Source organism: Lepisma saccharinum, chromosome 26 (genome assembly GCF_977018435.1).
Source record: "Lepisma saccharinum chromosome 26, izLepSacc3.1, whole genome shotgun sequence".
NCBI lineage: Eukaryota > Metazoa > Arthropoda > Insecta > Zygentoma > Lepismatidae > Lepisma > Lepisma saccharinum.
In genome coordinates, this window is record NC_139254.1 from 50,505,378 (window position 1) to 50,520,521 (window position 15,144).

A 15,144-nucleotide genomic window follows, 5' to 3' on the forward strand; every position below is an offset into this window, starting at 1 on the left:
CCATACGCAACTTCAGATTTCAATGTAGGGGCGATATGAGAGGATAGTCGTGATTACTTTTTGTTTGATTTGTATAACGCCATTTATTGTAATTGCGTGCTGTAAACTTCTTCATATTATTGCCTAGGTCTTATTCCTTGCGTTTTGCTTATTATTCTGCCGCAAATGATTAATAGAACCAAGATATGGACAATTAAAAATGAAAATATTTCCCGTAAGCTTCCATTGCTACGCGAGCCTCGCCACTTGACAGATCCCCTTGGTCACGTCAGAGCTCGTTGCGGCTTCTGGCCAATGATAGAGCTCCGTGTCTCGGAATGCTCTTCCTAAAATACATCTATATTCCTTGCCTTTATCTAATCTGTGATCGAAGCTGTAACATCTGTTCGTACTAGTAAATCTGTGCACAGTCCATGATAAGATCAGTGCTTAGCTGAAATTTGTTTTTTAACCCTGAACAAAATAATATTTAGAGATGTCCGCCTCCATGTTTTCCAAATGTGTTTTTAGTTCGGGTTTTTTCTCGTTATTTCACGCTGCTTATTCCGCTGCTCAACGTAAGTTAAACGTATTTGTAAGTTATAGCATTAAGTAACATTCCCTTATGTGGCTTTTGACGGACACAAAGTATGTTTACAAAAGTTTTGTAAGGTTGTTGTAGTCCAATCAGGTGACGCACACTTTTTGTTACTGGTAAATGTATTTGCAAACGAATCGAATGTTTAGCAACAGCAAAATTTCTGTTCTACACATCGGTTTATCCAGAATGTTCAACGGGTCTGGTGGGGTATTTTTAGCTCTAAAGGATATCATAAATTAGGGCTTAATGAAAATGTTGGACTTGTTTCCATAATCTTGAGTGTATGTGTGAGTTCGATGTATATTGTAGTCAATTATTTTTTATAACTAGGGCTCGGAAGTTGATGAAAAATCATATTTTCTTCTGGGCCTTGAAGGCAATGTTGGTAACACTTTTCTATACCAGAAACGAATTTCTTCAAATTTACAGGAGAAAGTACGGTAAATTGCGATATCGCCCGCACGGATTTCTTCAAATTTACAGGAGAAAGTACTTACTGAAATGAGTTTCTTTAGCATTCTGGACGTTCTTGGAGGTATTTTCTTTCACGGAAAGTAAAAACTTCGTAGTTTAATGCTGCCGAACAAGAATTAATCACCTTTTACGTAAGAAATTGGCATTGCCTGCCACATTATGCCGTTGTTTACATTGTGTGCATGCAGATGGCGCCGCGCTTTCTTTTTTCGATGAATTTAGGGGTGAAATGAGTGCTAATGGAACCTAACCTAACAGGCCTAACCTAACCTTGTGTGAATGGTTTGTGGGGCTAGTCGTGGATGGTTTTTGGGGCTAACATCAATGGTTTGTGGGGCTACCCATGGATGGATTTTGGGGTTAACGTCAATGGTTTGTGGGGCTACCCGTGGATGGTTTTTGGGGCTAACGTGCGTGGTTTGTGGAGGTAAGGCATAACTTCACCTTAAAGAATGTTCTGCAAGGCAAAATAGGTAAGTACCAATTGTAAAATTAAGGAAATAAATGAGTGAAAGATGTCTGGGCGTTATCGCATATTTACCGAAAGTACTTACGCAAATCATTTTCTGTAGCATTGTTAATGTTCGGGAATGTAGTTTTGATCCATTTTAATGCGAATGCATGTGTTTTTCTACGAAAATCTATTTCCGACGCGCTATTGCTGCTGCCGCCATTTGCTTTCTGCACGAGAGCACAATACGTGCTATTGCTGCTGCTACAAGATGACATGTTGAGGATGGGTCGTGAAGTTGTTGCCGGGTGTGTAAGATGCCGTGGAATTTGTAATTCGACACGGAATCTTGAAGAAAGAAGTGGAATGCAGGACGTGAAAGGTTAAAATTAAAAGAATTCCGTGAATTTTCTTTCATCGAGAAAAACTCATGTTGTCTGTATATGCTAAATTGAACGAAAGGAGTGCTAATGGAACCTAACCTAACAGGCCTAACCTAACCTAGTAGGCATACCTCGTCTCCGTGATGGTTCATGGGGCTATCGTGAATTTTTGGGCTAACGTCAATGGTTTTCGGGGCTACCCGTGGATGGTTTGTGGGAAATAAGGAACAACAGTAAGTACTCGTTAATGTAAGAAATAGACATTATTTTCATTACAAATTCATTATTTCACCTAAAGAAATGTTCCGCAATGCAGAATAGTAAGTTAGCAATGTAAAAAATTGCGAAATAAATCATTGATAGGTGTTTCTGGTATAGTAAAGTAGTACCCGTGGGGGTATTTTCTTTCATCGTGGAATCTATTCCACCGGGAAATCTTGTATTTTTCAACAGAAATAACTCTCTGACGCACAATTGCTGTTGCTGTCATTTGCTTGCACTACGTGAACCAAATGTTGCAAATGTTTGATGACGTAACTCACTGTCAGTGTTTCCAACCATGCAGTTTTGTTTTTTTTTGCAAGATGACAATTTTAACTGTTTGCCTAACCTAACCTAACCTTGCTGTGCATGGTTTGTGGGGGTATGTGGGGATTCTTCGGTTTGTGGGGCTATCTGTGCATGGTTCGTGGGGCTATTCATGAATTGGGCTATCCGTGAATGGTTCGTGGGGATTTTTCGGTTGACAAGGTTGGAAACACTGCATACCCACTGATGATCTAGCATACTAGTCAAGCTGTCTCACCATATTGTGTCTTACGAAAGAGCAGAAAAGGAAGAACAATAATTACTCTTCATGTCACAAATTGAAATTATTTTCGTGCAAAAAGCAAAATAGCACCTTGAAGAATCTTTCGCAATGCAGAATACGTAAGTACGAATGTTAAAAATGATGAAATAAACGAGCGAGAGGTGTTGGGACCATACCAAAGTTTTACCAAAATAATTTCAATTTTTCACATTAAGTAATTATTGTTCTTCCTTTTTCGCTTGCATAACACACAATATGGAGGGCACAGCTTGAGTTGCATTGTGGATCATCAGTGGGCATGCAGTGTTTCCAACCTTCTTAACCAAAAAATGCCTACTTTCGTGTTACTAATTTTGTATTTTTTCCCGGGTTTTGAAATTATGCTAATACCTCGCAATCCATGCATGGGTTAGGTTAGGTTTCATTAGTTACGTTAACATAGTTCCTTGCGTTCCATGCACGGGTTAGGTTAATGTTACTTAGGTTACGTTAGTTATGTTACATTAACCTAGTTAGGTTAGGTTAACATAGTTAAAAAAAGGGTTCCATGAACAGGTTAGGTTACTTAGGTTTGGTTAGGTTACATTACGTTAACATAGGTTAGGTTGACATAGTTAAAAAAAAAAGGGTTCGTACTGAAATTCAACATCACAAATCATGCACATTCAGGTAGGTTGGATACACTAACAGGGAATTACATCATCAAACGTATGCAATATCCTGTTCACATAAAAAGATAGGTAATTGTTCACCGGAGAGATATTTTTCTCAAAAAGTACATAGGTTCCCGGTGAAATAGATTCCACGATGAAAGAAAATACCTCTACGAACTTTCAAAATGCTACAGGAACTCATTTCCGTAAGTAGTTTCTTCTATAAAAATGAGGAAATGCGTTCGGCCGAGATCAAACTGTTACCATACACTATATTGTAACTGATAAGAAGGTGAATTTACATTTTAATACATATAAGATGTACATTAACAAAGTGATATAGAGTTCCTATGTGCAGACTATTACAATTGGCCATAGCTGCCAGTTCACCAGGCATAATAATACATGTATATACATATATAACTCTATTTGCTAGCATAACATTCATATTTACATTCCCTAACACATCTTTTTATAACAAGTACGCCATTAATTGAAAACCTACTTTGAGATTCCCCTGCTGGCCACTGTTTTATTGCATTAACCTGCTGTTTTAAAGTAAAATTGAACACATTAAAAAAATGTCCGCAACTGTTTTCACCAGGTGCTGAGAATAGCATATGGGTCTATTTTCACCAGGTGTTGAGAATAGCATATGGGTCTATTTTCACCAGGTGTTGAGAATAACAAAGTGCTGAAGAAGTCAAATCACATGATTGGGTATTGGAAGTTTTTACAGTGGCAATGTAATAACCCTAAACCTGACCTGCCTAACGACGACTCTTAACCCACACGAAAATAAGTGCAAACTGACTTAAGCTTGATACATGACTACAACTAAAGAATGAATGTAACAGGCCAGGTCATAGATCATGGGCATGTGGAGTTTAAAAACTGGTGAAAATAGCTCAAAAGCTAGCTCCACCAGGTGGGTCAAATGTTTATTATTATAATTATAAACTAGTTGTAGCTATTCCCTTTTCTGTGTAGTTATGGTAACCTGTGGGAAAACTCTGTAGTTTGTAGACGGTTAGTTTTATTTTCAAGGAATTTGCTCTTAAAAATATAGGGTGTAACTACTGTCACAAAGAGATAAGATTAGCAAGCTGAGGTATTTTCACTAGTTTTTTAAAATTATTATTAAGTACCCATGCTATTATATTTTATGTGGTCTTTTCTTTTTGCCGAGTTAAATCACACACTAACCACAAAGCATAACATGGAAAAAATCTACATGTGCTATTATTATTATAGAGAGCAGTTAATCTAAACACTATATTAAAATTTTTAACTAATTATTTTGTACAGAGATATGGAACCTAACTTATCAAGCTGTGAGCTGGACTCTGTGGCCGAGTGGTTAGCACATCACGCTGCGACGCTAAGGGTCCCGGGTTCGAATCCCACTCGGGCTTGGTTGTTTGTGAATGTCCATTCATCAATTTCATCATTCATCCCCATCTTCACAAATTAACCAAGAGACACAAAACACAAAGTAAAATAAACTAAATCAATCAATTGTCAAGCAGTGCAAAAAGAATGAAGTTCCAAACTAACTAACTCTCTAGCCTTCTCAAACCAGAAGGTTCATGACTACAGCAACACAGGCCTTCCATCTGTCCCTATCTTGAGCAAGATCTATATACTCTTTTCCATAAAAAATGGTTAATTTCAAACTAATCATGGTAGACACACATTTTTGTATGTTTGATTTCTGTTCATGCCTGTTAACACGTACTTCAAAGTTTTAATGATTGCTTATTGCATATTTTCTGGAGAACGATTTGCCACTTCTGTGTCATTTTTCATGCTCATGATGGATGGAAAGCTGGTATTAAGTCCATAAATGTTTTCATTGTTAGAGTAGGTAGACCAGGTTTACAGCTCTTAGCATTCAAATAATACCCATAACAGCTTCCATCACCTGATTATGTAGTATCTGGTCTCGAACTTCACTCGAAAATCTGCCGGAACTGGATGTCTGAGATGACAGCAAATCAAGGATGGCAGCTACTTTTTAGATCATAATTTCTTGGGTAAATAATACTTAGCGAAGATTTTAACTGCGCTATTTACTTTCTCAAAGTTCCGAGCTTCCTTCTTCAAGCATTTCCAGTATTCTAATGCATTCCCTAATGCTCCTGTATAAGTTGCAAAGTTTTTAGAGAGACGTGGAAATTAATAAGCAGCACAAATAGAAAGATGAGAAGGTGCACATAATGTAGTTCCTGTGTAGTGACGAATCATGAGACCTGGTGAAACTTGCACAAAAGCTAAATTCACCACCTGGTGAAAGCAGTTTATTTGATTTGATTTTGATTCATTTATTCACCTTTAGGGATTACAATAATCCATGGTTTTAATCTTAATGTTAAATTGTCTAGTTTCAAACAAAATATAACGTAGAGGCCCAGATGTAAAATTATCATAGCTAAGTTTGTACACTGTGCTTGTAATGCTGGTGGCAGGACAGAGGAACGGAGAGACTATTTTGTGGGAAGAGCATACACAAATTTTATGTGGTAAAAGTTAATGTGATGGTGCATTCCAGTGTTATGTGTATACCTCGGATTTTAGGGTTTTAACCTATTTTTTCCTTTGCAGGTAAATTAGAAATAACAAGTTATGTCAGTGCTTCATTAAAAAATGCAACAACTGACGAAATTTTATAGTGCCTAAAATAACCTATTTTGCTTGTTAGAACCTATTTTAGGTTTTACAGGATTTTTATATCGCAGAGGTATTTACTCGGTTTGGTGACCAAACAATTCAATGACTTTCGTGTTTGAAACAACTTTTCTGTGTATTTCCCTCCCCCCTCCAATTCTATGACATTTTTCAAAGCTCTAAACAAAACAAAATGTTTGACACCACTGTTACCTGCACAGAGTGGCGGCAATTAGAGGGGGCAGTTGCCTCCTACTTTTTGCCCCCGCACTATGCACTCTTAATGCTAAGCCTTGTCTACTAAGAGAAAGTGAACTATTCTTGCACCCCCTCCCAACCCTTCCCAGTTTTGGCAGCAAATCGTCTCTACTGCCTGCACAGCCCAAAGTTACGTGATCTTGGTCACTTTCGCGTCAGTTCAGTCATTTTGTGGCATTCACGCCTTGCGAAGTAAAGTTTCAACATTCAAATTTGCACCACTGACTATGTTGAAAGATAATTAAAAGAAAACATCTGCTTGTACCTTTTTTTCTTCGAAATTCATGCATGATTTCCAGAGCCAATAATTCTCGCATAATTCCCAGAATTCAAAGAATTCCAAGTGAGTAGCCACCCTGATAATGTGCAGCAAATTTACATACCAATTCATTTTTCATGTCAACAAGTATAGTATCACAATAATTTGTGGATAATTTTGAAAATGATGCATACAAATGAAGATTTGATTAGAAAATTAACATTTGGTTGTTACATATACCTACTAAAATTTCTTACGGTTCTTGTGATTTTTCTTAACAATTGTATTTGATCAGTACTTAGGAATTTTGTACCAAGTTTTTTGGAACCTATTTCAGAATTTTTCGAGTCTAATTTAATATTTTAGAACTTTTTGTAGGATTTTTAGAACCTATTTTAAGATTTTTAGGATTTTTAGAACCTATTTTAAGATTTGTAGAACCTATATTAGGATTTTTAGAACCTATTTTAGTATTTTTAGAGCCTATTTTAGGAACCTGAAAGCACACTCTTTAGAACCTAAAAATCCAAGGTCTAGTTATGTGTGCAACATTCACACATAGAATGTAAGGTTCTAGACATGCAATTGGATTAAAATATTCATAATGAACTCATTTGATAGAATTACGAAGTACTTTGTGGTGTCTGCTAAGAAATGAAATATGAACTTGAGTATGATGACATAGTCTGAATGCATGAAAAGCATTAACGAAATCAGCTGACAACGGGAAATGGGAGATTTGAAAAATAATTACATTGTGTAACGGAAATTTCACTGTATTAAGGGGACATGCTAAGTAAATTATAAGTATTCTATCTTACACAATAAATGGATAAACACTTTATTCTTTACCTTTAATCCGTAATTTGAAAACACCGAGGCTCTATGCACTGCCGCTTTGCTTGCTTCACCAGTCACTGCACGTGAGTCCTTTCAACAGTTGGTAACATTTTGCGTGCCCGAACATTAGAGTTTCCGTTGGCCCATCACAGCGGGAAGTTCCCCGCTCTAGCCAATTCGAGCGCAGTTGCATCACTCACAGAGCGGCCATTTCTCTCAAATTGATTCTGCGGGACTGTAGTAATGTTTGTTGGTAAAATATGCAGATCATGTACATTCACGAATATTTAAAAATTAATGCAATGAAAAACAATAATTTGCAGATTGATTCATTGTGTTATTTATATGAAGTAGGACCATGTAGTCATGTTTTTTTGACACTTTTGGGTGGTAGCAATTTTGTTATTAAATAATTTATTGTGGACCAGTGATGAAGCAAAACAAGAAATCATAGTATGTTAGAATCTTTTATATGTTGTTCTGTGCATTTAATCTGCTTTACTTTGGTAGTCAGACAGTGCTTAATTAAACTGTGTATATCTGAATGCTCATTATTATTTTTTTCTTGACAGATCGATCATACCTCCGTTTAACAGAACAAGACTTCGATTCCCTTCCAATTGATGTAAGTATATCATATCTTGGGCTGAAATTCCATTTGCTGGGTAGTAATCTCCTCATTATACACGTGGTTCTGTCATGAAATCACTGAATTTCTAAATGCATGTGCTACAGAGGCTTAATAGTCATATTATGTCATATCATAAATTCTGTTACAAAGTTAATAATGAACTACAGGCAAAGTGAGCAAGGTAATGTATTAATATTTGGATGTTACAAAGGTACAGGTCTTGCCAACTCAGAGCACCAATCATTGTTGAAAATGGCCACCTCTGGCCTTCACTCAGGCTCGAAGTGTCCGAGGCCAGTCATCGATCGCAGCACACACGGTCTCGAGGGATCTGAGGATCCGTGGCGTTTTCACGAGCCTCCCTGGGATGTCGAGGCATAAACACGGTCCTCAATTGTCCCTGTGTCATAGTATCTGTTGATGGTCATCCTGCTGATATTCAGCTTTTTCAGGGTGTTGAAAATGTCCGATGGTAATTTGTCAAGTGCGATTACTGCCACACTGTTCTCGTATACACCCCACTCCATTCGACTCACAGTGAAATTCGCCTTTCCGCTACCACATCCAAACACACAATGATACTGGTTGTTGTTTGATCCAACATTGCGGGGTTACCTTACCAACCAGTGTTGCCATCCGTGTCTAAACTTTGTAACAGAATTTATGATATGACTAGGTACTGATTGCATCTTTCTTTTAGAACTATTTGTCTAATCACATGTGACTAGGTTAGGCGAGTTAATCATACAAAGTTACTATTTACAGGGTGGCAACAGACCTGGAAAAGTCAGGAATTTTGTCTTCATTTTTTGTTTTTGATGGAATGTATATGCCAGGCATTTGCTTTGAAAGATGTTGTTATGTTTCTCTCTTGGTATTGGGTTGAAAATGGTCTGGGGAACTTGCATTACACTTTGCAGGAAAGCCTTTAAAAATAATAATATTTTGTCAATTGTTTTTATTTGACAGATCCTTGTGCAAGGGATACTAAGTTTATTTGTGACCATGTATGGAATCATGTACATAGCAGGAGATTTTAAAGAGATTAGGGCAACTGTGGATTTGGAAAATAAGTAAGTACCTGTCCTACACCATATTTGTGCCTCTTAGTATAATTGTAAGTGATTAAATTTGCATCTCATTGAAAAATTACTAAGATTTTATTTGATCAATTTTGTTCATTTTACCTCGCTTTTGTGCTACTTTTGGCTAATTGCGAAGATTGGGATGAGTGTCTGATGTGATGAAATTAATATACACTCACAAACACTCATGGCCAGGTCAGAATTTGAACCTGGGAGCCCTGGCATTGTAGCACGATGTGCTAAAAAGTAAGGGATTGTGGCTAATGTGCCCACACAGGACCCTGGCATTCCATGCCAATAGAGTATTGCATGTGACCACTTTCGCCTGCTCGCTTGTACTCGTTTAATAATCGTAGACACTTAAATGTAAAATATTCGTACTGGCAGTTTCAGCCCACAATAATCTATTTCATTTTCATACAACCCTGAATTGGTAAGATAGATTTAAATACATTTTTACATGTAGATAATAACTATGTTTACTTAAGTTTCAATTTCACTGCATCTTTCATTTCACGATCCATATTTGAGGACTCACTACCACAGACAAATTGTGGTTATGAGTGTACTACTGGGCTTTGAGCATATACTGCTCATTTTGCTTGTTCGAGTGTTATTCGCTCAAGTGAAGAAGCTCTCAATTCCGTATATGTGTTGTCATGTGAACTATTTGGTTCTCGAGCTAAATTATCTCCAGCAGTACACTACAACAACATTTGCTCCTTACTGCAGTCAGTCTCTGCCTTCACTACCACCGGGGGCACTGCCCTCCCCCCAAAACAAACATATGAACCAGGCATTTTACTGAAAATTTTACTTTGACAAATATTGCAAAATAGTTCTTCAGTAAATTTAGCTTACAGTTTGAAACACTGCTCTTAAATTTTCTGTGGCATGAACCCCAAAGCAAGACATTTATTTCTACTACTCACTGCAATGGGAGGAGCTGCTCTGAATGGTTTTATTGTCTGTCCCATTAAGGGAAGTAGGAGGCCTTTTGAAAATGTGCTTTCCCTCCCTGACCACCAGGTCAAAATTGCACCCAATTGACTGGCAAGTGGTAACGAATGTCCATATTCTCTTGGGGTGCACTCGCAATAACTCTTTACGAAGCTCTTTGGAAATAATTCTGATTCCTCTGGTCATTCTTGTATCAGATTATGGAGATCGTAGTGTAGGTGCATGTTATTGAAGTTGCAAGAGAACACCCTCACTTAACCTTTAGCCAGCTGAGCCTCTTTGGCATGTAACCCCTTTGCTGCCCAAGGCAAGTTTTATAAAAATGACTAGATTGGACGCTAATTGCCGTAGACAGACAAATTATATATTGTTTTACTCAGAATGAACCATAGATTCAGACTATATAAATTTTATGCACATATGACATATATATGGAGGGAGGGGGGCGGAAACTGAAAAGGACATGGATTTCTTCATTTCCAGCAGCAAATACATCAGTTGCAGCTGCTGCTTAGGTGACAAAGTTGCACAACTGCTATTTAGACATGCAACTATCAGATAATATTTGCATCAGAGATAGAGAAGCTAATTATTCACGAACAACTCAGCAAATGGAATTAGATGAACAACACAGTAGTCAGTTTTGATGTTGAAAGCCCTCTTCAGAAACATCGCCGTAGTCAAAAAATAGATTTCAGACACTACAGAACCTAATACCACAGAACCGAACAACACTCGTGGTGTTACTGTCCCTCTGTATCAAGATGACATACTTCCAAATAGACCCTGGATTCTACAAATAGCAATGGGTTCACCACTATCACCAGTACTTTGCAACACATACATCAGGGTGGATAAAAATAATGATTTTTTGGATTTAGATAATTTTTTTTAATATTTTTTTAAAAACACACTTAAAATTGTTTATATGTTTTTTTGGCACCATATATATAGATATGTTGTTTTTTTAATATAGAAAGGCTTTTTCTGGTAAACGGCCCTGTAAAATATTTTAACAGTTTGATTAAAGCAAATAAAAAATATATGAAAATCTACATTTTTCTGTTTCTGATACTGTATATATGAACATACTGTGGAAATGTTTGTGAGTGTGTTAATGAAACTGTAATAAGTTCATTGACTTTTCTTCCAGTGAAAATAATAATTTGGGATGTACACTATAATTATAATTTTTTATAGTTTTTGTAGCTGAATTATGACAGTTTGCAAAATGTCCGCTACCATATTTATTTACAGTTTAATGATAATGACACTATTTATGGTTAGCATGATTTGTATTCTGTATATTATTCTACACAAAATGTTTGCTATTTTTGGCTGTAAAAATTATTGCATTTTAAATGAAGGGAAAGTGTATTTACACAGTTTACATATTACATTTCCTTTTGTGTGAGCTTCACCCCATCAGTACATGTATTTTGTTTCCTTTCTTACAGACTAATAAACACCATTAAATGATTACGAGATTAATGTACTTTCACCAAAAGTCATTCTGATATACTGGGTGATTTTTTTAACCTGAATCATTTGAATATCTTGAAAAAAATCATCCTACAAAAAAATGTTTGAAATAAAAAGTTGATAGTTTGGAGGGGGAAGTTTAGTGGTGCAACAAAAGAACACCCCCCAACTTTGAAATTTCAAATAGAAACCCCTATTTTTTATTACAGATTCGGATTTTAAGGAAAAAAATACATAAGTTTTGTCTGAAACATTTTTTTCGATTTTTGATACATGGTGCTATAATCGACAAATTTTCATTGCTTGAATGTTTACACTTTAAAACCAATGTATTTCATTTCGCAATTCATTTAAATTCAAAAAATAAAACATTTTTGTTCCAGGACTTGAAATTGTTGTAAAACAAATTCCTTTGTTTAGGTTTAACACTTCCTTCAGTAGTAAATAGATTGACTGTACGTTGAAGCAAAGCGAAAGAACGCACCCTGCCTGGAAAACGCTCAGCATAAACAACGACAGCTTGACGGAGATTCCTGCTAGATTCTCCATACACGAGAACCATTTTAATTTTCCATTCTACAGTTAATACATCCATTGATATTAAAAAGTATCAACAGCTTAGTCAAATTAATCGCTCGGAGCATTCTTGTGATCTACAAAACAATGAAAAACAAGCAATGATTTAACAGGAAAAGTCTAAAAAAAAAATTTTTCTTGAAATTGTTTTATTTTTATTTTTCTGTTGTAGCTTTGTTAAGCATCTTTGACACAACAATAAAAAAAAATTAAACAAATATTGAATCTAACTTTTAAATGTTGTAAATAGGCGAATTACCAGCTTAATGAAATCTCAAAAGATTTGTCAAGAATTAGTACAAAGTTCATGCACGAGAATGTTTTATTTTTTGAATTTAAATGAATTGCGAAATGAAATACATTGGTTTTAAAGTATAAACATTCAAGAAATGAAAAATTGTCGATTATAGCGCCATGTATCAAAAATCGAAAAAAATGTTTCAGACAAAACGTATGTATTTTTCCCCGTAAAATCCGAATCTGTAATAAAAAATAGGGGTTTCTGTTTGAAATTTCAAAGTTGCCCCCTACCCCACTTACAAGAGGGGGAGGGGGTGTTCTTTTGTTGCACCACTAAACTTCCCCCTCCAAACTATCAACTTTTTATTTCGAACATTTTTTTGTAGGATGATTTTTTTTTCAAGATATTCAATTGATTCAGGTTAAAAAAATCACACGGTATACAAAATCCTCATGTACACCCGTGAGGAAAAAAAAACTGCCTACCCTCGAAAATTTCAAAGTCCAAATCTGCACGATGTGACAACAAGGCGTTGTCACATCGTTGAGTGTAGCAAACCTCACATGCGAGAAAGTAGCATCGCCAGTACGTCGAAGTCTTGATGATGCCACAAAACATATGTAATTGATGTATTTATTTATTTCTGATGAATAATTACAAATAATTAAACAATTTATAAATTTCGCAACACATTCTTTGCTCTTGCTTCATTCGTCAACATTGCTATTGATGCAGATATCTTCTTAAACTCGGTGAATGTGTGAATGATGAAAAATGATAAAATATATTATTTTCAACTTGATAAACATTACATGCTGAATTTTTGCATAAAGTGAATATTGAAAAAAATACACAAACATGCACGCACACAAACAAGCAGCCACAAAACGCATATATAGCCAGAAATGAACACAATAGCAATTGGGTGTTTGGTCATATAAACAACATGCATGTTGATCTTAATTACGTGTCCTACCATATCAACAGTGAAACTGCAAATGGTGCGAGTTCTTTACAGTTTGTAACACTTTCGATCATCGTAGCAGTCTTTCCGACTCAGCATTTGGCTTGTATAGGAGCTGGTTACATTCCTACAGGCTACAACAATCATAGGTAAGGACATAAAAAATATCATGGCCACAAACCAAACTGTGATTTATGGGGGAAATATGTCAACAGGTCTCTCACGAAATGTAAAGTTGCAAGAAGTGGCTGGACGAAAAGTGCCATGCGGTATCTTCCGAGCGAGACCGGAAGAGCATGTTGAGTGGAGAGAGAGAATGAAAGAGAAGAGAGAAATCTAGAGTAGTTGGTTAAGGCATCCTACTTATAAACTCAAACTGACATTTTGATCCCATGTTCGAGTCTCCACTCGGTCAATATTTTTTTTCTTTTCTTTTTTCTGGCGTATGGTAAGAGTTAAATAAATAAATTAAATAAACTTGGCATCACCAAGACTTCAACCTACTGGCGATGCTACTTTCTCGCATGTGAGGTTTGCTACACTGCCCCACCTTGTCACATCGTGCAGATTTGGACTTTGAAATTTTTGAGGGTGGGTGGTTTTTTTCGTTACGGGTGTACATTGTTTTATAAATTATTATCAAGTTGCTTTCCTATGAAGAAGTGACAAACAAATGCCAGTTATCCCTAGATGTCCTGATAGATAGATCCAGAAATCCTAATCCACATCTGTGTAGTGAAAGCCCTGATTCATTTTCTAAGTTCAAGGGCCAGAAGAACCTGATCAAATCCAGCAGCACAAAGACAAACACATCATACCTATAATGAAACTCAATGGGTATCTTCAGCCATAATTTTGAATCAATTTTGAACCTGTTTTTTCTTTGCAGATCATGGGAAACTTTACGAAACGTTCCATCCTTTTACATATTTAATCACAGGGGAAGAGCGTTATCTCCAAACTACAATCCTCCTTCATTGAAGTCTGCATTAGAAGAAACGGAGTCTCTCTCCTCTGGTTAAATCAACTGAATCCAGTATTTATGAAAGACATTGATTGTATATCAGTGTTTGTGAAAGACATTGACTATATATTTGTGTATATATGATAAAAATAAATTATACCACAAAATTTAAAAATCGGAGTGTAAATATATATATAAATTATGATGTTTTTCAAAAATTCATGCAGCACAAACTTTGATCACGTGTAACATGAAAATATACATTTACACTGCATTTCCAGTACTATAAAGTCTCATCCATTGAGATATTTTTCAATGCTTAATATTATGAGTTTACTCCATGCAGAAAATTCTGTAAACTAATAACTGGCAGATAAAAATTTTGGGTTGCTTGACTTTTGAAGCACACTGTAGTATACTAACATGAAATTCAGTAGCTACTTTCGAAAACAGTTACTAGACATGAACAGGGTTCCCGCACACCTGGAAAACCTGGAAATCTCAGGGAATTTGAAAAAAATACAAATCTCAGGGAAAATCTTGTAATTGATTAATGGTTCCCAATGAAGCAAAACTGAGGGATTATAATGTGCTCCTGTCTGTGGATAATCCAGGCTGTTGTAGCATTTCTCTTTCAGCAAGGAACTTGTATCTATTTGTTTGTCTGTTTCTTGTTTTTAAATGTGATTCCAGGGCTGGTGACCAAGTGTATACCCCCATAATTTTTGCACTTTTTAAAATTTAATTAGCCGATTTCGATGTTTTACATGACGTAAAATATATTTAAAGATGTGGAAAACGTATAATAAAGATATCCAGTGTTCATCTGATTTCCCTTATTAAGAAGTAGTTTTAAGTTTTTCTT

General features: G+C 36.0%; 1 protein-coding gene across 1 annotated transcript; it reads left to right on the plus strand.

Annotated features, from left to right (window-relative positions):
* The first annotated feature begins 354 nt into the window (after nucleotides 1-354).
* On the plus strand, nucleotides 355-14,477 carry EMC5 (ER membrane protein complex subunit 5). The gene is made up of 4 exons (XM_083112344.1): nucleotides 355-557; nucleotides 7,949-8,001; nucleotides 8,977-9,080; nucleotides 14,205-14,477. Exons 1-4 carry the CDS (start codon nucleotides 476-478, stop codon nucleotides 14,335-14,337), a joined length of 372 nt encoding a protein of 123 aa, XP_082968470.1. The 5' UTR covers nucleotides 355-475; the 3' UTR covers nucleotides 14,338-14,477.
* The last annotated feature ends 667 nt before the right edge of the window (nucleotides 14,478-15,144 follow it).

Bases quoted from the DNA above. Each gene is read 5' to 3' on its own strand.
- EMC5 (XM_083112344.1), top strand. From the start codon at position 476: ATGTCCGCCTCCATGTTTTCCAAATGTGTTTTTAGTTCGGGTTTTTTC. The intron at 8,002-8,976 runs GTAAGTATATCA...TTTATTTGACAG, and splicing joins TCGATTCCCTTCCAATTGAT to ATCCTTGTGCAAGGGATACT. The intron at 9,081-14,204 runs GTAAGTACCTGT...TTTTCTTTGCAG, and splicing joins ACTGTGGATTTGGAAAATAA to ATCATGGGAAACTTTACGAA.